Raw genomic sequence first — 15776 nt, forward strand, 5'->3', positions numbered from 1 at the left:
ATTTTTCTGGAGCGAGAGAATGTTATAATTACTTGTAATAAAAAGGTGTCTTTGAAATCTGATATAAACTACCACAGAATAAACGTTAAGAAAACTCTTATACTGAAGAATTGCATTATGCACCTTGTGAACAATTATACTGGATATTGCGTATTAGTACTAGTGCAATTTTTTTTCAGCTAATGAAATCTATCATGGTATTTTAGACTGAAAAAGACCATTATGTTCTGTACAGGATATTAAAATGTTCATTGGTAGATTACTAGCAAGCCCAAGTAATCAATTTCCTATATTAATTTAGGTAAATTGTTTGTGTAAAGATTATTTTAATGATATATACATGCAATTCACTGCTTAAAATGATTTAGAAGAGAATTTAGGAGAAAATAACTAAGCTGAACAGAGATTTATGCTGAAATTGTATCTGCATTTGTAGTTGTTCTGTTTCAAGTAAATTGTTTTGCATATTGCACAGAAACTGTATGTCCTAGGGAGCACAGACTGCCTCTAGAGACAGCGTGCCCAAAAAGGAGACATTAAAGGAAGCTGGGTAATGTGGAGAAAAGCAGTCCTGGCTCCATCTGCTGTCTGGTTTTTCTCTCTCCCTTTTATTTTCTTGGCAGCTTCTTTCTTGGGGTATTTGGGGTAGTTAGGCCCTCCTATATTTCTTTGATCACAGGCTGACTTTTAGCCATACTTCTGCTTTTGCCTGCTATTAACCCCAACTACTTTGTTTTGCATTTCTGAGCACCACTGATAGTTTTGTTCTCTGTTTTTCCTACTGGACATAACTCAGATAAAGTAGGAAAGGAATGTACTCTTTTTTTTTTTTTTTTTTTTTGTCACCCTAGGATGAAGTTAATTTTGTGGTCTTCTTTTCTTTTTCATATGTATTAGTAAATGCTGCAAGGAAGCCCAGCCACAGTTCTGGAACTCTTACTCATCCTTACACTCAGGTTCACTTGAGCTGTATCAAAGCACAGCTGAAAAGTCTACTCCAAGCACAGGCTTTTCATGTCAATCTTTCTCACAGTCCTTTGAAAAAGAAAGGACCAAAAAGCTTTTGTTGGACCAAAGCTGAGGACAAGAACCTGGGAGTTTGGAGTGTTAAAGATTTTCCATTGTTCTTTTGTAATAGGTTTAATTTTCAGAATAATTTCTGAGGCTGCACGAATTTGGGCCAAACCCTCAGTTATAGAGACATCATTTTCTGCCCTAACTCTGTACTGTACTTCTTGGCTTTCTTCCAAAATGGTTTTGTTCTTTTGGAATCTTAATAAATATGAACTTTTTACTTGAAAGGTGTAATTTACTTGGATGTTCAATGGAATTCAACAAATTATTAAAAATATTTTTCAAATGGCAGAATTTTGCAGTCACAGAAACCTCCTAATTTGGATTAGTCTAAATACTCAAAATTGGAAAATGGCTGCAAAATAGAAAGAGCCCTTTTGAGTCAATACTAGAGTTCAAAAATTGTACTGAGCTGTGATCCTGAAAAGATGTACATCACTGTTCTTTTAAAACATAGTTCTATGTCAAATAAAGGACCCAATTAAAATTTCCAAATGGGAAATCTGACTCTAGATTGCAGAAATAGTGAAAATACAATGCAGATCCTAAATATGTAGGCAAGGATGCAAATAGCTCTTTAAAAATATCTATCTTTGCATTCTTAGGTCTTAAAAATAGTACTGAAAACTCCAGTCATGGCTAAACATCAGAGAAGCTTACTGTGACTGGAATTGATAGGAAATTAAACTTTATTCTAGACAATGTTTCTAAAATCAATAATTGAAAAAGGATAATTGGTGAAAATAAAGGTTTTTCAGATAAGGAAGAACATTTATTCACCAGAATACAGAAATTTCAAATATAACAGCAGATTAGTAATGCTACATGTTCAACACACTAGAAAATACTACAATCCATGATTGCTTCTAATTTTGTGACATGAGAGGTAAAACCACTTCTAGGGGTGTAAGTCTGGTCCCAGCTTAGATATCAAAATATAAAAACCTTTATATTTGACTAATCCTGATAATTAAGAAAGTTAAAAAACTCCACAACATAAAGCAAAACCAAACCAGATACAGAATTGAGGTCTTTGATAAATGCCTACATTAACATAAAAAGTGAGTTACTTTTCTACAGCTTACTGAAGTAGCATGTGCTTCTGGGTTTTTTCAGCCTAGAAACTAATAATTAGACATTCTTTAAACAACTTCCCTTATCAGCAGTAATTAATATATGAGACAAGTAAGATCTCTTTTAAGGAAGGGGTTATTTGCTGAAAAACATACATTTGGTTGTTCCCAAACTGCTTGTGAATATCAGTTCAAGTGTTTCCAGCTGAAATGGAGTAGTTGGAGTGATACAGCTGTGGAATCATCAGCTGCCTTTTACTCAACAGGTCTGCAATTAAGGAGTCCCTTTTGTTGACATTGTTCCATAGGGATTGCTGAATGCTTCAGCAGACATAGTTCTTGAACTAGATAATTTCAAGGAAGAGGAAGACAGCTTAAAAATTTAAAATTCATTCAGTTCAAAGTACTTCCTCTCCAATCCCAACCACTTCCTCACCATCCCAACCGCTAAAAAAAGAGTCAGTCCTAGAGTTCAAGGTTTTATTTTGTTAAATAATATAAACCATTATTAATATTATACTAAAAAACAGCATTTTGTGCCCATTTTTAGGAAAGCAGCCCCACAGAAAAATTTAATTACTGTTCATTTTTATGTGTATTTTTTATGTGTCTTGGGTTTTTTATGTGTCTTGTTATTTTCACTTTTGTTCTTATATTAGTGTTCTTCCTCATAAGAATTGGGCAAGTCATGTTGGTCATAATCTCCAGGTTGAGATAACTTAAAGTACTGAGACAGTCTTCAAGGATGTGTTGTATCATGCTCAGTTTATTTATTCCCCAAAGTATCTCTGCAGAAATTAGAATTAAAAGCACAGTATTGTAAATAAAGATTAAGAAAGGGTGAGTGGTTCAGCTGCTCATTTTGAGAACATCTTCTCTGGCGTCTTAGTTTTTTAAATTGATATTAAGGTTTTTACCTCATAGACTCGATTCAGTTTATTGGTTTATTGGATCTTTTCCCCTGGACATATTCCATTTCTTTCTGCTGGAGCTGTTCTGTTGAGGCTGAGTGTTTTGAAAGCATATTATGTGTCTTTTTTTTTTCAGTTTACAGTTCAGCTGCCCTGCATATTAAGGTTATCTTTCAGTATACCACTTCAGCAATATATACCAGTTGTATAATAGCATACACTTTGCAGTCTACTTTGTTGCAATAAAACTATTTAAAATATTACTCAGTGAAAAGCATAACTACAAATTCATATGAACAAAATTCACCTCTGTATTTGAAATACTGTGTCTTTTTATATACTTCCCTAGAAATGTATTGAAAATTAGAACATACAGAAGAAGATAAGCACGAAGCATCCATGCTGCTCTCAGTGGTTGCAGTTCAGTCACTTTGCTCCTTTGCTCTGTTGCAGACGGTTCGCCATGGCTTTCCTTACCTACCCACTGCCTTAGCGTTTGACCCAGTGCAGAAAATCCTGGCAATCGGAACAAGAACAGGAGCCATTCGAATGTATCCTTTCTCATTCACAATTTGCAGCATTTCTGTGTCTTTGTAATACAGGGATGGGAATTACCTTCCTCAAGCACTCAGGTAAGGCTACAGTTGTTATGTTCTACTTCATTTTGCTTTATGAGACAAACTGGAAAAAGATGTGCTGTTGAGGAATCAACCAGGTCCCTAAGGGGTTCAAAGAACAATTTCTGATTGCATTCTTCGCATATGGTTTTGGCATATATTGGTTAAGATAAAACAGAATTGATCTTTTTCAGCATCCCAAGTTAAAGTGGACAGCAAAGTGATAATGAGCAAATTGTGAATGTTGTGCTAGCAATAAATAAATTCATTGCTGCAATGCAGTTAGCCAGTGTTAAATTGCAGTTAGATGGCTGTGTATGAAATTATTGAGGTACATTCAAGTGAATGGTGGGAAATAAGTGATTTTAGGACAGAATTCATCTCTTCCCAGAGGAGAAGGTGAAGCACTATAAAAGTGCCTATTTCTTTTCGTTAATTATAAAGGTACTTCAGTGCCAGCAATTTATGTGCTGTTTTTAATACAGTAGGATTTAGAAGTTAGAAGTCTATTCAGAATAAATTTAATTACAAGGTAATTAAAATTTGAAGACTTAAATTAAAGAAAAAATTAAGAATATTTAAATGTGATGTATTTAAAAATGTTTCTCTACATAATTTTCTTAGTTTGGCATGGTTCCAGTGTTTTCCACTTCAGTGAAAATACATATAAAACAAGGAAGAAAGAAGAAAGACAGGAAGGTTTAGAAGTTACAGAGTACAGAACTAATAAACCAATTTTTTTTTCAGACTTTTTGTAGCCAAATAAATTATAGGTTTAAAGTAGGGGACAATGCTGTATGAAACAGCAATATAATATTTTCTGGTTCTTTTGCTATCCCTGTTCCCAAGGTAACTGAAAATGCAATGAACCCAAGGCAGGTTACAAAGTAAAGAAAAATCTCCTTGTGGAAAACAAGCCTGTGTGTCATGTAATATTACTAAAACTTTGGTTCTTCCATTTTTGGGTACTCTTGGTCTGAACAGTTGCATTTTCCTAAGCCTCAGTTTCTATCTGACCCAGAATTTCTCACAAGACTCAACTAAACCTCAAGTTATATCACAAACTTTGCTTTGATAGTTCTACTCTTTATTTCTTACCTATGTGAAGTAGATTGAATATATTATGTTCAAATGCAAAGAAGAAAATGTCCATGGATTTGTGTACCTTTGAGAAGTACAAGTCTAGTAGTCATGGTTTCTTCTTCTTTTTAGAGGTATGCAAGGTTAAAAATCTGGGGCTTTGTCCTTGGAAGCTTCACTGATATCTTCAGAGTGAGGGTATTGGGAATTTCATGGTAGAAGTAGGAGGAAGACCTTGCAGAAGATTGACTCCTGTGCCCACCTCTTCTTTCCATCTCAGCAGTGTGGCGTTTCTAGGAGCAGTGCTGTCACTGGCTAGGCATCCTTTATCTCTACAAATCTCTCCTTTGAGGAAAATTCAGGTACAGAGCCTGAATTAAACCAGGTTCATGTAGAATTAATTTAAACCTGCATGTCTCCTGACACAGGAAATGGAACATGAATTGGAAAAATTGCTATATCCCTAAGCTTATATAAAATTCTCTATATATTTTCTATAAAAATAGATTATAAAGAGTTAACAGAAGGGAAAAGAATGTTTTTCAAAGTGTCCTTCCTTTTAACATTTCTTCTCCTGTTTGCTAGCAAACTCCTACCTCATTCATGGAAAAATTTCTACCAGTGCTAGTATCTTAATCAAGCAAGAGCAGCAGGATTACCAGGGAATTTGATTTTTTTTTTTTTTTTTTTTTTTGTTTTTTTGTTTTTTGGAAGATATGTCATAGGATAAATGCTTCTCAGCTTAATCACAGAGAGCCTGGTGTGCTTAATTGAGCCCTGAGTTAATGGAAACTGTGCTTTGAAGACAGAGGGTACCATAAAAAGAATTACTTATTTATTCATTTTAACCGAGGTTTCTCCACTTGGCTGTAAGTTTTGCAGAACATATTACATAAAAAACCTACTTGTGGACTTATAAATTTGCAGTGAAAGAGGCCCTAAGACTACCCCCAGAACACCACTCATTTAAGCCAGTCTTGTTGCAGATGTTTGTAGTTGTTGAAATCAGGCAATAAAATTCAAGTAATGATGTAACAGATTAAGTATTACATCTGAAAGTACAGTTCATAATGTGGGGTTTTTTTAGCAAACTAAGGAAAATACAGGTTTTTGTGGCTCTGAGTTTTGCACAGTATCCTGTAAAAATACTTTTTAACAGAACTGTACAATTTCATTCTGCTATGAGTAGGTCATATAAGAAAAAGGGAACTCTTTCTATACATACATTGTGTTTGACTGGTGTTTCTAAACAGTACTGTTGATGGAGTGAAAGCACAGACTACTTGGCTGCCATTAAAGAAATTTACCTCCTTCTTTATTTGTTTGCTTACTGGTGTTGCCAAAGGGAACACAAAAGGATGGGAATACTGAATTTATGTTTAATATTCATGTGATGATGTAGAACAAGTTTTGCTGTGATGAGTCCAAGACACATGATTATATTATTGCCTCCTTGACTTTCTGAAAGATTCACAAGGTATTGGTATTTCTACTGGTCACAAGTTAACGGGTCTCAATATTAATGTCCAACATCAGGCCTTCAGGTGATCATTTTGAGTGATCCAGCAGCAGTACTGAAGTTGACCATGTTAAACTGTCCAGAAGTAGAGCATATTCATAAGCTGCCATTAGGGTGCAGAGATGGAAGTTCATTTTGGTATGGCAGTCAATTTTTTTCTCCTAGATTTCTTTTCAAGGTGCTTAGATGCAACTGCTCTCTCTAGCTTCTGTTGCACTGGGAATTGTTGTTGCTATGCTCTACTGATCCTCCCAGTCTCTGTGGGTTTCCCAAAGAAGTTCAAACAATTGCAGGCTACCTCCAGCACTGCAAACCATCAATGGTAGTATCCCTACTACCAACACAAACTAACAAAGTCTGCAAATAAAGTCTGCTCCTGAAACAGTTGCTCTGGCATCTGGTCATTCTTTACCTTTGTCCTAAAGACAGCAAATTTCATTTTTCCTTTAAGGTATTTTCTTCCTGTTGGAAGCCTGTTCCCAGCTCCCATACTTGTGATCATTGTTCAGATCATTGCTTGACATCACTCTAAGTGGAATATCCTTGCTTCAGGAAAATACATGCTATGAAGAGGGACTATGAAATGGAATTCCTTTTCTTATTGTCTCCATATCCATCTTCTCTAGTCCCAGTGTGAAGAACCTTCTGACACAATAAAACCAACTGTGCAGTCTCTGGTTGCTGTCAGAGAAGGTTCTGTATCACCATATAAGGAGGTGAGAAATTAAGATACTTGGTCAGACTTAAGTCTCTACTTGATTTCAGAGGAAAAAGAGAAGTCTGGGGATTTTTCGCATTCTCCGTCTGAATAAATAGATTAAAGTCAGTATTGTTAACAGTGATTATTCCAGTAACAGATCTGAAGGAGCAGCATGCTGGGCTCAGATTTTAGGATGCATATTTCTATATTGTCAATTATTCAGCTGACAAATTCTTGTTAAAATTCATTCTAAGTACTTCCTGGAGTCACTGAGTCCTTTCCTTTGGAGTTCTTTTATTGCATCAGAGCTGTGTTTAGCCATTGCAGCTCTCTACTTCAAACATGCAGAATACTGTATCTACTCTTTTTTTTTAAATCAAACTGCTGATTATTTAGTGGTCAATTGCAGTGAGAAATTCTGAAAGACACTCTTCTCTAGCTATTACCATTTTTGCTTATCATGAAATGAGAGGAAGTTTGTCTTAAATCCAGTGCAAAGAAAACCTACTGGGTCCAGAATGGCCTCTAGAAAACTGAAAATTCACCATCAAACAGGTTTACATTAGTAATATGGTTTTGTATGGGTTTTAGTATGATCTGGTGCTGGTTTTGGTACATATTCTTTAGACTTTTAGGCTCCATATTGTCATGGATGCAGGTTGTGGGGTATGCAGATCTTCACTTTCACTGTTAGTTGCTTGAGCAATGCTGTAAGGCATCTGCAACCCATGCAAGGCTTTTCCAGTAGGCACAGCTGTTTTTTAGCTGCATTATCAGAAAATAATGGCCATTATCAGTGGCCATTTTATATCTAGGCAAACAAAACATTATTCTGGCTAGCTGACACATGACAGTGGAAGCATTGCTCTATCCCCACCTTTAGCTTAGCTGCCCAGTCCTGACCCTGCCTTTGCTCCAATTCTGCTGCTTGTCAGATCTATTTCTGTGAGCCATCCAATGCACTAACCTGAAAAAATACCAGTTCTTCTGCTGTGCTACTTTTTTTGCCAGATTAACAAACTGATTTATCTGGTGCTTACCTCCAATGTTAGTCAGAATGATGCATAAAGAAAGTGGAAGGAGTGCAGTTGGGACTGGATAAGAGAAGGAAATGGGGGAGTAAGAAAATTTTGGCACTAAGGAGCAGGTCATTAAATTGACTTGTCTTAGTGGATGAAATTGCATCTGATAAATTCAAGGATGGCAGATTGCAGCCATCTATGAAATTTGCTACAAAATAGTCTTTCAGTTTTGAGTGGTATAGAAGATATCATCTCTTTTACTTATGTTAAAAAAATCTTCATGTAAAGCCATTTGCAAATCACAAGAATTCTACAGGTTCTGCTCAAGGGAGATTCTGCTTTAGAATCGTATTTGGAATAACTTTTTCTGGCCTGTTTTCTGTACTTCTTCCAATGCTTTAATAGGAAGAGTGATTTTTGAATGTCAAATAAGGTGCAGCAACACTTATTTTAACAGGTGTGTTTTATGAAGAAACAAACATGACTTCAAAAAGGCCAATGGCATCCTGGCCTGTGTCAGCAATAGTGTGGCCAGCAGGACCAGGGCACTGATTGTCCCCTGGTACTCAGCCCTGGTGAGGCCAGACCTCAAATCCTGTGTCCAGTTCTAGGCCCCTTTCTAAAAGAAAGATATTGAGGTGCTGGAGTGTGTCCAGAGGAGGGAAACAGAGCTGGGGAAGGATCTGGAGCACAAGTCCTATAAGGAACTGCTGAGGGAGCTGGGGGTGTTTATCCTTGTGAAAAGGAGGCTTGGGGGGACCTTATCACTCTCAAGTACTTGAAAGGACAAAAGAAAATGGCCTTGGATTGTGCAGGGGAAGTTTAGATTGGATCTTAGGAAAAATTACTTTGCTGAAAGGGTTGTCCAACCCTGGAATGGGCTGCTCTGGGAAGTGGTGGAATCACCAGCTCTGGAAGTGTTCAAAAGTCATGCAGAGGTGGCACTGAGGGACATGGTTTAGTGGTGGACTTTTTAGTGCTGGGTTAGTGGTTAGACTCGATGGTCTTGGAAGTCTTTTCCAAGCTAAGTTATTTTATAAGACCATTATCTTTTTGTGAAACAGCCAGTAATCATATCTTCAATTCCAGAGTAACTGTGCCAAGTAAAGGGGAAGGTGAAATCTAAACCCAAGATAGCTCTGTTGAACGTCATGGATCTTCAGCAGCTGATATACACAGAGAGACTGTATTCCTGGGAGGTAGAACTGAGGCTGTTTGTGCACTCTAAAAAAAAGAAAATCTGGCAAAGAAGATAAATAGCGCTAATTAAATCATTGCTGGCAGAGTTCTGAGTAGGCATGGAATTTTACAGTAACTAAAGGAAATGTAGTAAAGAATGTTTGACATCAGGTTGGATGCACTTTAAAAGAAAAGAGGAGAATGTAACTTGGGGTTTTAGTCTGTGAGAAGGGTGGCATAAAAGCTAAATATAAATTGTGACAGATTTACTCTCCCTGGAACTGCTGCCTTTTAATCTAAACAAAGTTTCAGTAGTTCCTTATCCTTAAAATAAGCCAACTGTGTTCTCTGCTGTTTACTCTGTGTGATTTATTGGGCAGATGGAATGGGGGTAGCACAGACAAGATCATAAACCCAAAGTTCTATTGTTTGAAATGGAGGAATCATTGATACATTTCATCTTTTGTCTCATTGGACAATGTATTTGAGATTTTTGCAGAGAACTTGAGCTATTCAGGAATGCAAACTTCACTGAGAGTCAGTACTCCTAATATAAGTTCTTTTAAAAATTCCCCTGGAAATCAACATACAAATGTCTATTTTTGTGTGTATAGATAGCTAAATAATTTATTACAGAAATGAATTTATTGTCAATCTACAAGAATAAAAAATATTGTAAAAGATACCAAAATAATCAAATTTACCTTTATTACTAAATCCAACAGAACCAGAGTTTGGAGATTTTTTCTATGTTAAGACTACTATGCATTTGGTTATGTGTGCATTCATATATATATACACATAAACATATACAGATATATAAACATATAGGTATAGATATATATTAGGTTTCTGCACACATGCATAAATTTGGGTCCTGGGTTTGTTAGTTTCCCAAGCCTCTTCCATGCTTTTTAAGTAAGGAGACTGAATATGTTACAGTTAAATGTACTGGACTTCCTTCACTTTCAGTTGCTGTTTATCTAGGAGATAAAAATGGAATCTGACATCTGCAAACAAATCTACTGAGAAAATGTAGATTTTTATATATTTGGAGATGCATGTAAAACTGGCATACAGGTGGATGACTCTGGCAGCATTTCAAGTGGAGCTGATGACTGCATTTATGAACAATATCTGAAAAAATGCTTTCTGGATATCTGTTACAAGGGGGGTTTTGAGTATAATAAAAAAAACCCTCAACTTACTCTCATAGTGAAATTATGACTACTGGTGATAGTCAGCTCTTTCAAATAAGTGATGTGTCTTAATTAGACCTTGTGTCAGCTTTAGAGCTTTCCCTACCTTCTTTGTTCCAAACTTTGTCATCAACAGAAGTGTTGATGTGCATAGGAAAAAAAGTACATCAATTTGCCCTCCTTACCAGTCTGCTAATTATCTTTTTTAGACAAATATCCATGACCTAAATTTGGCAGACATCCTTAAACCACAGAAATTTGTAGTCATACTACACACTTAGTTATTTTGACACTTTTCTTCTTTTGCTTTTATCTGGCAGATACTCTTGATGGTAGAGGGAATTGATACTTCTCCAAATAACTTAGGAAAGCTAATATCTAGTAAAAGACAAACCCAAAGTACACAGACACATGCAGCAGGAGCATTTTCGTGTTGTGAAAGGAGACCTATTTTTTTCTAGGCACTCTACAGGCACTCATTCAATTTAAATTCTTGATGACTTCTTGAAGTTAGGTGCCTTTCTTGCACATGTAATGGAGGGAGACCAGGGATGAAAGGGAGCTGTGGAGGATTGAATGCCCATTATGAGGTAGAAAGACTTCAGTGACTCTGAATAATTGTTTCTGCATTGGGAATACCTAAGGAGAAGTTTCTGAAGCCAAAGAGTTCCCCCATGAGGATCTTGCACAGCAAGGAACATGAACCATGTCATGTGATGAGTGGTTCAGTAGGAAGTGGGACAGACACAGTCACACACTATTTCAGCCTAAATCTCAAGGAAAGGTGTAGGATAAAAGCACAGTTTTTCCTGAGGTTCAAGAAATGGGGAGATGAGCAAAACAGAGACTATGATCTCATTCAGGAGAGGGGTGAGGGGGGGAAGGTTTTCTTGAAGAAGTTCTCTTCCCTCATCCATGGTCAGCCCTCTTTCCCTAACTGACCTAGTTTCACTCCAGTTCTTACAGCTCTTAGATTTCTCTTCCTCACCCCTGACCTGTCTTTTCTTAGTGGCATTAAGCAAGCAATATTCTTTCAATCTCCATCTTGCACCTGTCCTGTGCAAAGCAGTCTCTGAATTACATCTTTTTCTAAGGAGACTGTTCAAGTCAAGAACCAAGATGTTTACCAGGTGCTTCAGATCCACATTCAAAGCCACACTTGAGTACAAAAAGAAGAATTAAAAAAGACCATCATGGGAGAAGCCAAGTTTGTCCAAAAGAGATTGTGGATCAAGAGCTATCAGAAAATGAATAGCTGAAGTAGCCAAGTCTTAGAGGGCATTAAAGAATGTAAGTGTGGCATCAATCTCTTTGTCCAGAGAGAGCGCAGGGAGGGGAAGTGACCCAGAAATTTTGTGAGTCTGCTCCTCTTTAGTGCTGTTATGGAGATATTCTGGTGTTTTATCAACACTGTTTTAGTCTTGTATGAAAACACATCGCCCTGCAGGCCTCCATGAAGAAAATCAGCTCCATTTCAGCCAGACACAGCACACTTCTCAAAGATTCTGCAGTACTGTTTGTTTGAACTGTTGTTGTTTTCAGACAATGGTGAGTGGAAATTCAGCGCTCTTAACATGCTTTAATTGTAAAACTGATAATTTGAGCAGAAAAAGGCTAGATCTTCTCTCTAATTACTGGCAATAACTATGCTTTCCACTAATCAGTTTTTGGATTTTTTTCATTTTATTGAATAAATAGTAGCATATATCTATATGGTATAAAATAGATATACCCTATATAGTATATTTATATGTTGACATTCAACATTAACCCTAAAAAATGCTCACAGATAGCATAAGAAAAAAATATTGGAATATGGTTCTTTAGTACTATAGTTGGTTTCTGGTTGGGTTTTTTGAGTGGCTGCTCCAAAAAGGCCCCAGTCACTGAATACACTACATTTTAAACAGCTACAAGAAGTGCATTTTAAATGCTGTGACTTTTAGAGGAGTTTGACTTTCTGTTTTGTTATTTAGCTGTATTTTCTGCAATGCAGAATTGATAGCTCTGTGACATATTTATGTATTTCAGTTGCTTCAGTAAATAAATAAGGATTGACTGAATTATGTGGTCTGATCTGATACACACTGATTTCAAAAGCACCATGCTTTTATTATGAGATGAATCAATATGAGATGTGTGGTAGAAGAATACATTTGAGTATATTCATATAGTAGGCAAGCGAGTGGCTTTAGTCAATATTCTCTTGGAAACTATGATCAGAACATACCAACTTAGGCTTTTAAAATATTTTTCTTAATATTTTTTCTCTAGTTACTTGCAATATATAAGTTCACATTTGCAAATAATTTCTCCATTTCAGGTGTGGATAGGTGTGTGCCCCAGTTCCCATTAGATTTTAACAACAGGGCTTTCTTTTTCACAGCAATTTTATTAATCTTAATTTGTAGATTTTGAGACATTCCACCTTAACTTATATGCTTAGAACTAAGGAGAGACTAATATAATGCATCAATACTTTATCTGTTGAAGAACTGGATTTAAAATTTCTGCAAACATCCTACATTCTATTTAGTAGATTATTTGCATCATTTTTATACCAATATATTTTATCTAACTGGCAAAATTCATGAGAGTGGCATCATTTTGAAACCCAAGAATACAGTCTCATATATAAAAATCAAGTCAAAAGTTAATATTGTTTTATGATAGAACACTAAAACGATTGATCAGTCTTCTCAGCAGCCTCTGTTACAGGATTAGGATCTGGCAGACCATCTCAGAGCAAGTGTAGCAGATCAGACTGAATGTAAAATGAAGCAGAAGGGTTTGTGCTCATCCACTGCCTTGTACTGTGGATGTACAGAGTTGAGATGTGGGACTGTCAGTTCAATTTTCATAGCAGAATGTTTAAACCTACACATCCCGTTGCACACAACATTTTTCCTACCAGACCATATATAGCTGTGAGGTATTTTTTATCTTAAAGTGTTGCACTTTATAGGAAAAGCAAGTGCAACCCAGTGTTTATAGGATAATGATTTAGTCACATAATTTAAAGGGGGGATCTTGCATTCCAGTCTGTGCTCAAGGGCAGATTATAAATTTTCCTTGGAACAGTGACTAGATGCAATAGTTATAACCTGTGAAGTCCTTCTCATTTTTGTAGATCATGTTATCTTAGCAAGACAGATGGAATATCTATTTCATAATAGCTTCGTGTGTTTGTTTCACAGAAGCTGTTCATAAAATATTAGTTTGTAGTGGAAGATCAAATGGTACCCAGTAGATTTGGTGATTTCAAAGTAGCACTTAAATTCAGAGCTGCCTGTCTGTACCCATTGCTCTTGTCTTTGGTAAACTCATTTATTTTATATAAGCAGATCATTGGATACCATCCACAGGTTGTAATAGGGGTGGAACCTAAGACCTCCACATCCTAGGTGAAAACCTGCTAGCCATGATTCTTGTTCCATCTCTCTTAATTGAGTATTCCCTCCTGTCTCAAACTCCCACATCCTGCCCTCCTGAGCTGAGCAAGTCAAGAGTTGCTGTGGTTCCAAGTAGGGTGTGGTCAGGACACTGTGCTTATAGCACTTTTATTTTAAGCAGAATAGCTGTTCTTTTTTTCTACCTTATTATTTTGGGGCACAAAAATAATGTTGCACTGTTAATGGGAAAGCTTTTTCATCCTTTGTCAGTACACCTTTTCATTCATACAATAAGGTGTCTGGTAGATGGAGACACCTGCAAATTTAGAACTGGTCACATGGATTTTTTTGAGAGAAAAGTTCTCATCTTCAGCAAGAGCCAAGACTTGCCTTTTCAAGTCCTTTGGCCTTTAATAAAAAGAGCCTTTAACTTGATTCCTGCTGTTTGTGGCTGTAAAATAGTGAAGTATCAACCAGTGTCAAGAAGTCATTACATTTAATAAATGTAATGCATGGTTTTAAAGGCTTTTAAGATGAAAAATACCACATTTATATTTTCCAGAACAACAGACAGAGAAAATCCATAAATACATTGACATCAGAGTGATGAGCTCTGTTAAAAGCATCTGTGAATTACCAGGTGTGCTTTAATTATGCTTCCACAGTGTGTGCTTTGAATAATATGAATGAATAACCATTCTTGAGTATGTATTTCTCAATAAAAATAAAAATTTTCTGTAAAATGGACCTTAAATTAAAGATAACTTACCTAAATTAACATCATCATCATCCAGACCATAAGCTTTTCAAGCTGCCAACTTCCTCAAGTAGGATGTCCCAGCTAATAAGAAAACAATATGAGAAATCCCAGTCTTTTCTGAAACAAGAGGAGAAGCAAATTCTCCTGTGAAAATCATCCCTAAGAATGTCTTCTATGCTCCTGAATTTTGTACCTTAGGATCTCTCTAGCATTGCAACTCTCAAATGAAAGGAAATACTAATTAAAAACTGGTTCATTTTATAGGTTCCCTCAGTTTTAATTGATAGATCACTATTTTGGACTCCAGAGTACAAGAATCACTTCATTAGGCTGGCAGTTTTGCTACAGCAAAGAAGCTTTCTGTTTGTAAAGCATAAATTAAATCACTGGGAGATCAATAAATGCAATAAGGAAACTGTTGTTTTCATGGCTTCTGAGCAACTTAAGGACAAGATATTTTCCAGTTGTTAAAAAAAAAAGTTTAACGCTTTTAAAAGAATTTATATAATGCTTCCTGCTGCATTCTCCTAGAAGTAGACTAAATCTTCTGCTGTAAGAGAGGGCAGAAGAACGCTGAGTCCTTACTTCTTTCTTTAGAGGAATGGATCTTTTCTGACTTGAAATTCCTTAATTAGTGTAATTCTGAGCAAGCAGGTAGAATGTTGTACCTTCCTTGTCTATTTTAGCTAAACACTGCCAGGGCTTCCCTATTCTAGCTAGCTGTAACCCTTTTTAGGTCTTTACAGAAAAGCTACTAAGAGAGATTATATTAAAGTGAATTCTTTTACTTCTACATTGATACCCTAACCAAAGGAACTCAAACATAGAGTCTTTAGAAATATGCTACAATTAGGTCTGCAGGTTCAGTTCATTTTTCATTAGTCCTTTATCATTTCTGTCCTCACACTTCTTCAGCTTTGCTAATGTCAGGATTCTTCACCAACCTTTTGCTTTGGGGCTGTGTCAGGGTCCTTGTCTGCTTTGCCATACTGTGAGTTGTAGAGAAAGGAAGAAGCACAAACATTACACTTAGAGGAAATGAGGATGAAAGAATAAAATACTCCTTTTTTGAACTACTGCATTTCTCTGTTGTTGGTTTCCTGTCTCATCTCCTGTGAGACTGTTGTTATGTCATGAGGAGAAAAATGAGAAAATTTTGGTGGTTTCATGAAACAGTCTGGTTGGTTGACTGCTCCCAAAGTACAGGAATCAAAGTGTCTGATCTGGTTCCCCTGGCATGTTTCAAAGTG

General features: G+C 36.3%; 1 protein-coding gene across 4 annotated transcripts in view; it reads left to right on the top strand.

Moving 5' to 3' along the window:
* The window catches only part of STXBP5L (syntaxin binding protein 5L), a 183748-nt gene that overhangs the window by 12791 nt on the left and 155181 nt on the right, over window positions 1-15776 (top strand). For all 4 annotated transcript variants that reach the window (XM_058824985.1, XM_058824980.1, XM_058824983.1 and 1 more), the window contains exon 2: window positions 3512-3609. In XM_058824985.1, coding sequence (XP_058680968.1) covers window positions 3512-3609 — 98 coding nt within the window. The remainder of the gene's footprint in view (window positions 1-3511; window positions 3610-15776) is intronic.

This window comes from Ammospiza caudacuta, chromosome 2 (genome assembly GCF_027887145.1).
Source record: "Ammospiza caudacuta isolate bAmmCau1 chromosome 2, bAmmCau1.pri, whole genome shotgun sequence".
Taxonomy (NCBI): domain Eukaryota; kingdom Metazoa; phylum Chordata; class Aves; order Passeriformes; family Passerellidae; genus Ammospiza; species Ammospiza caudacuta.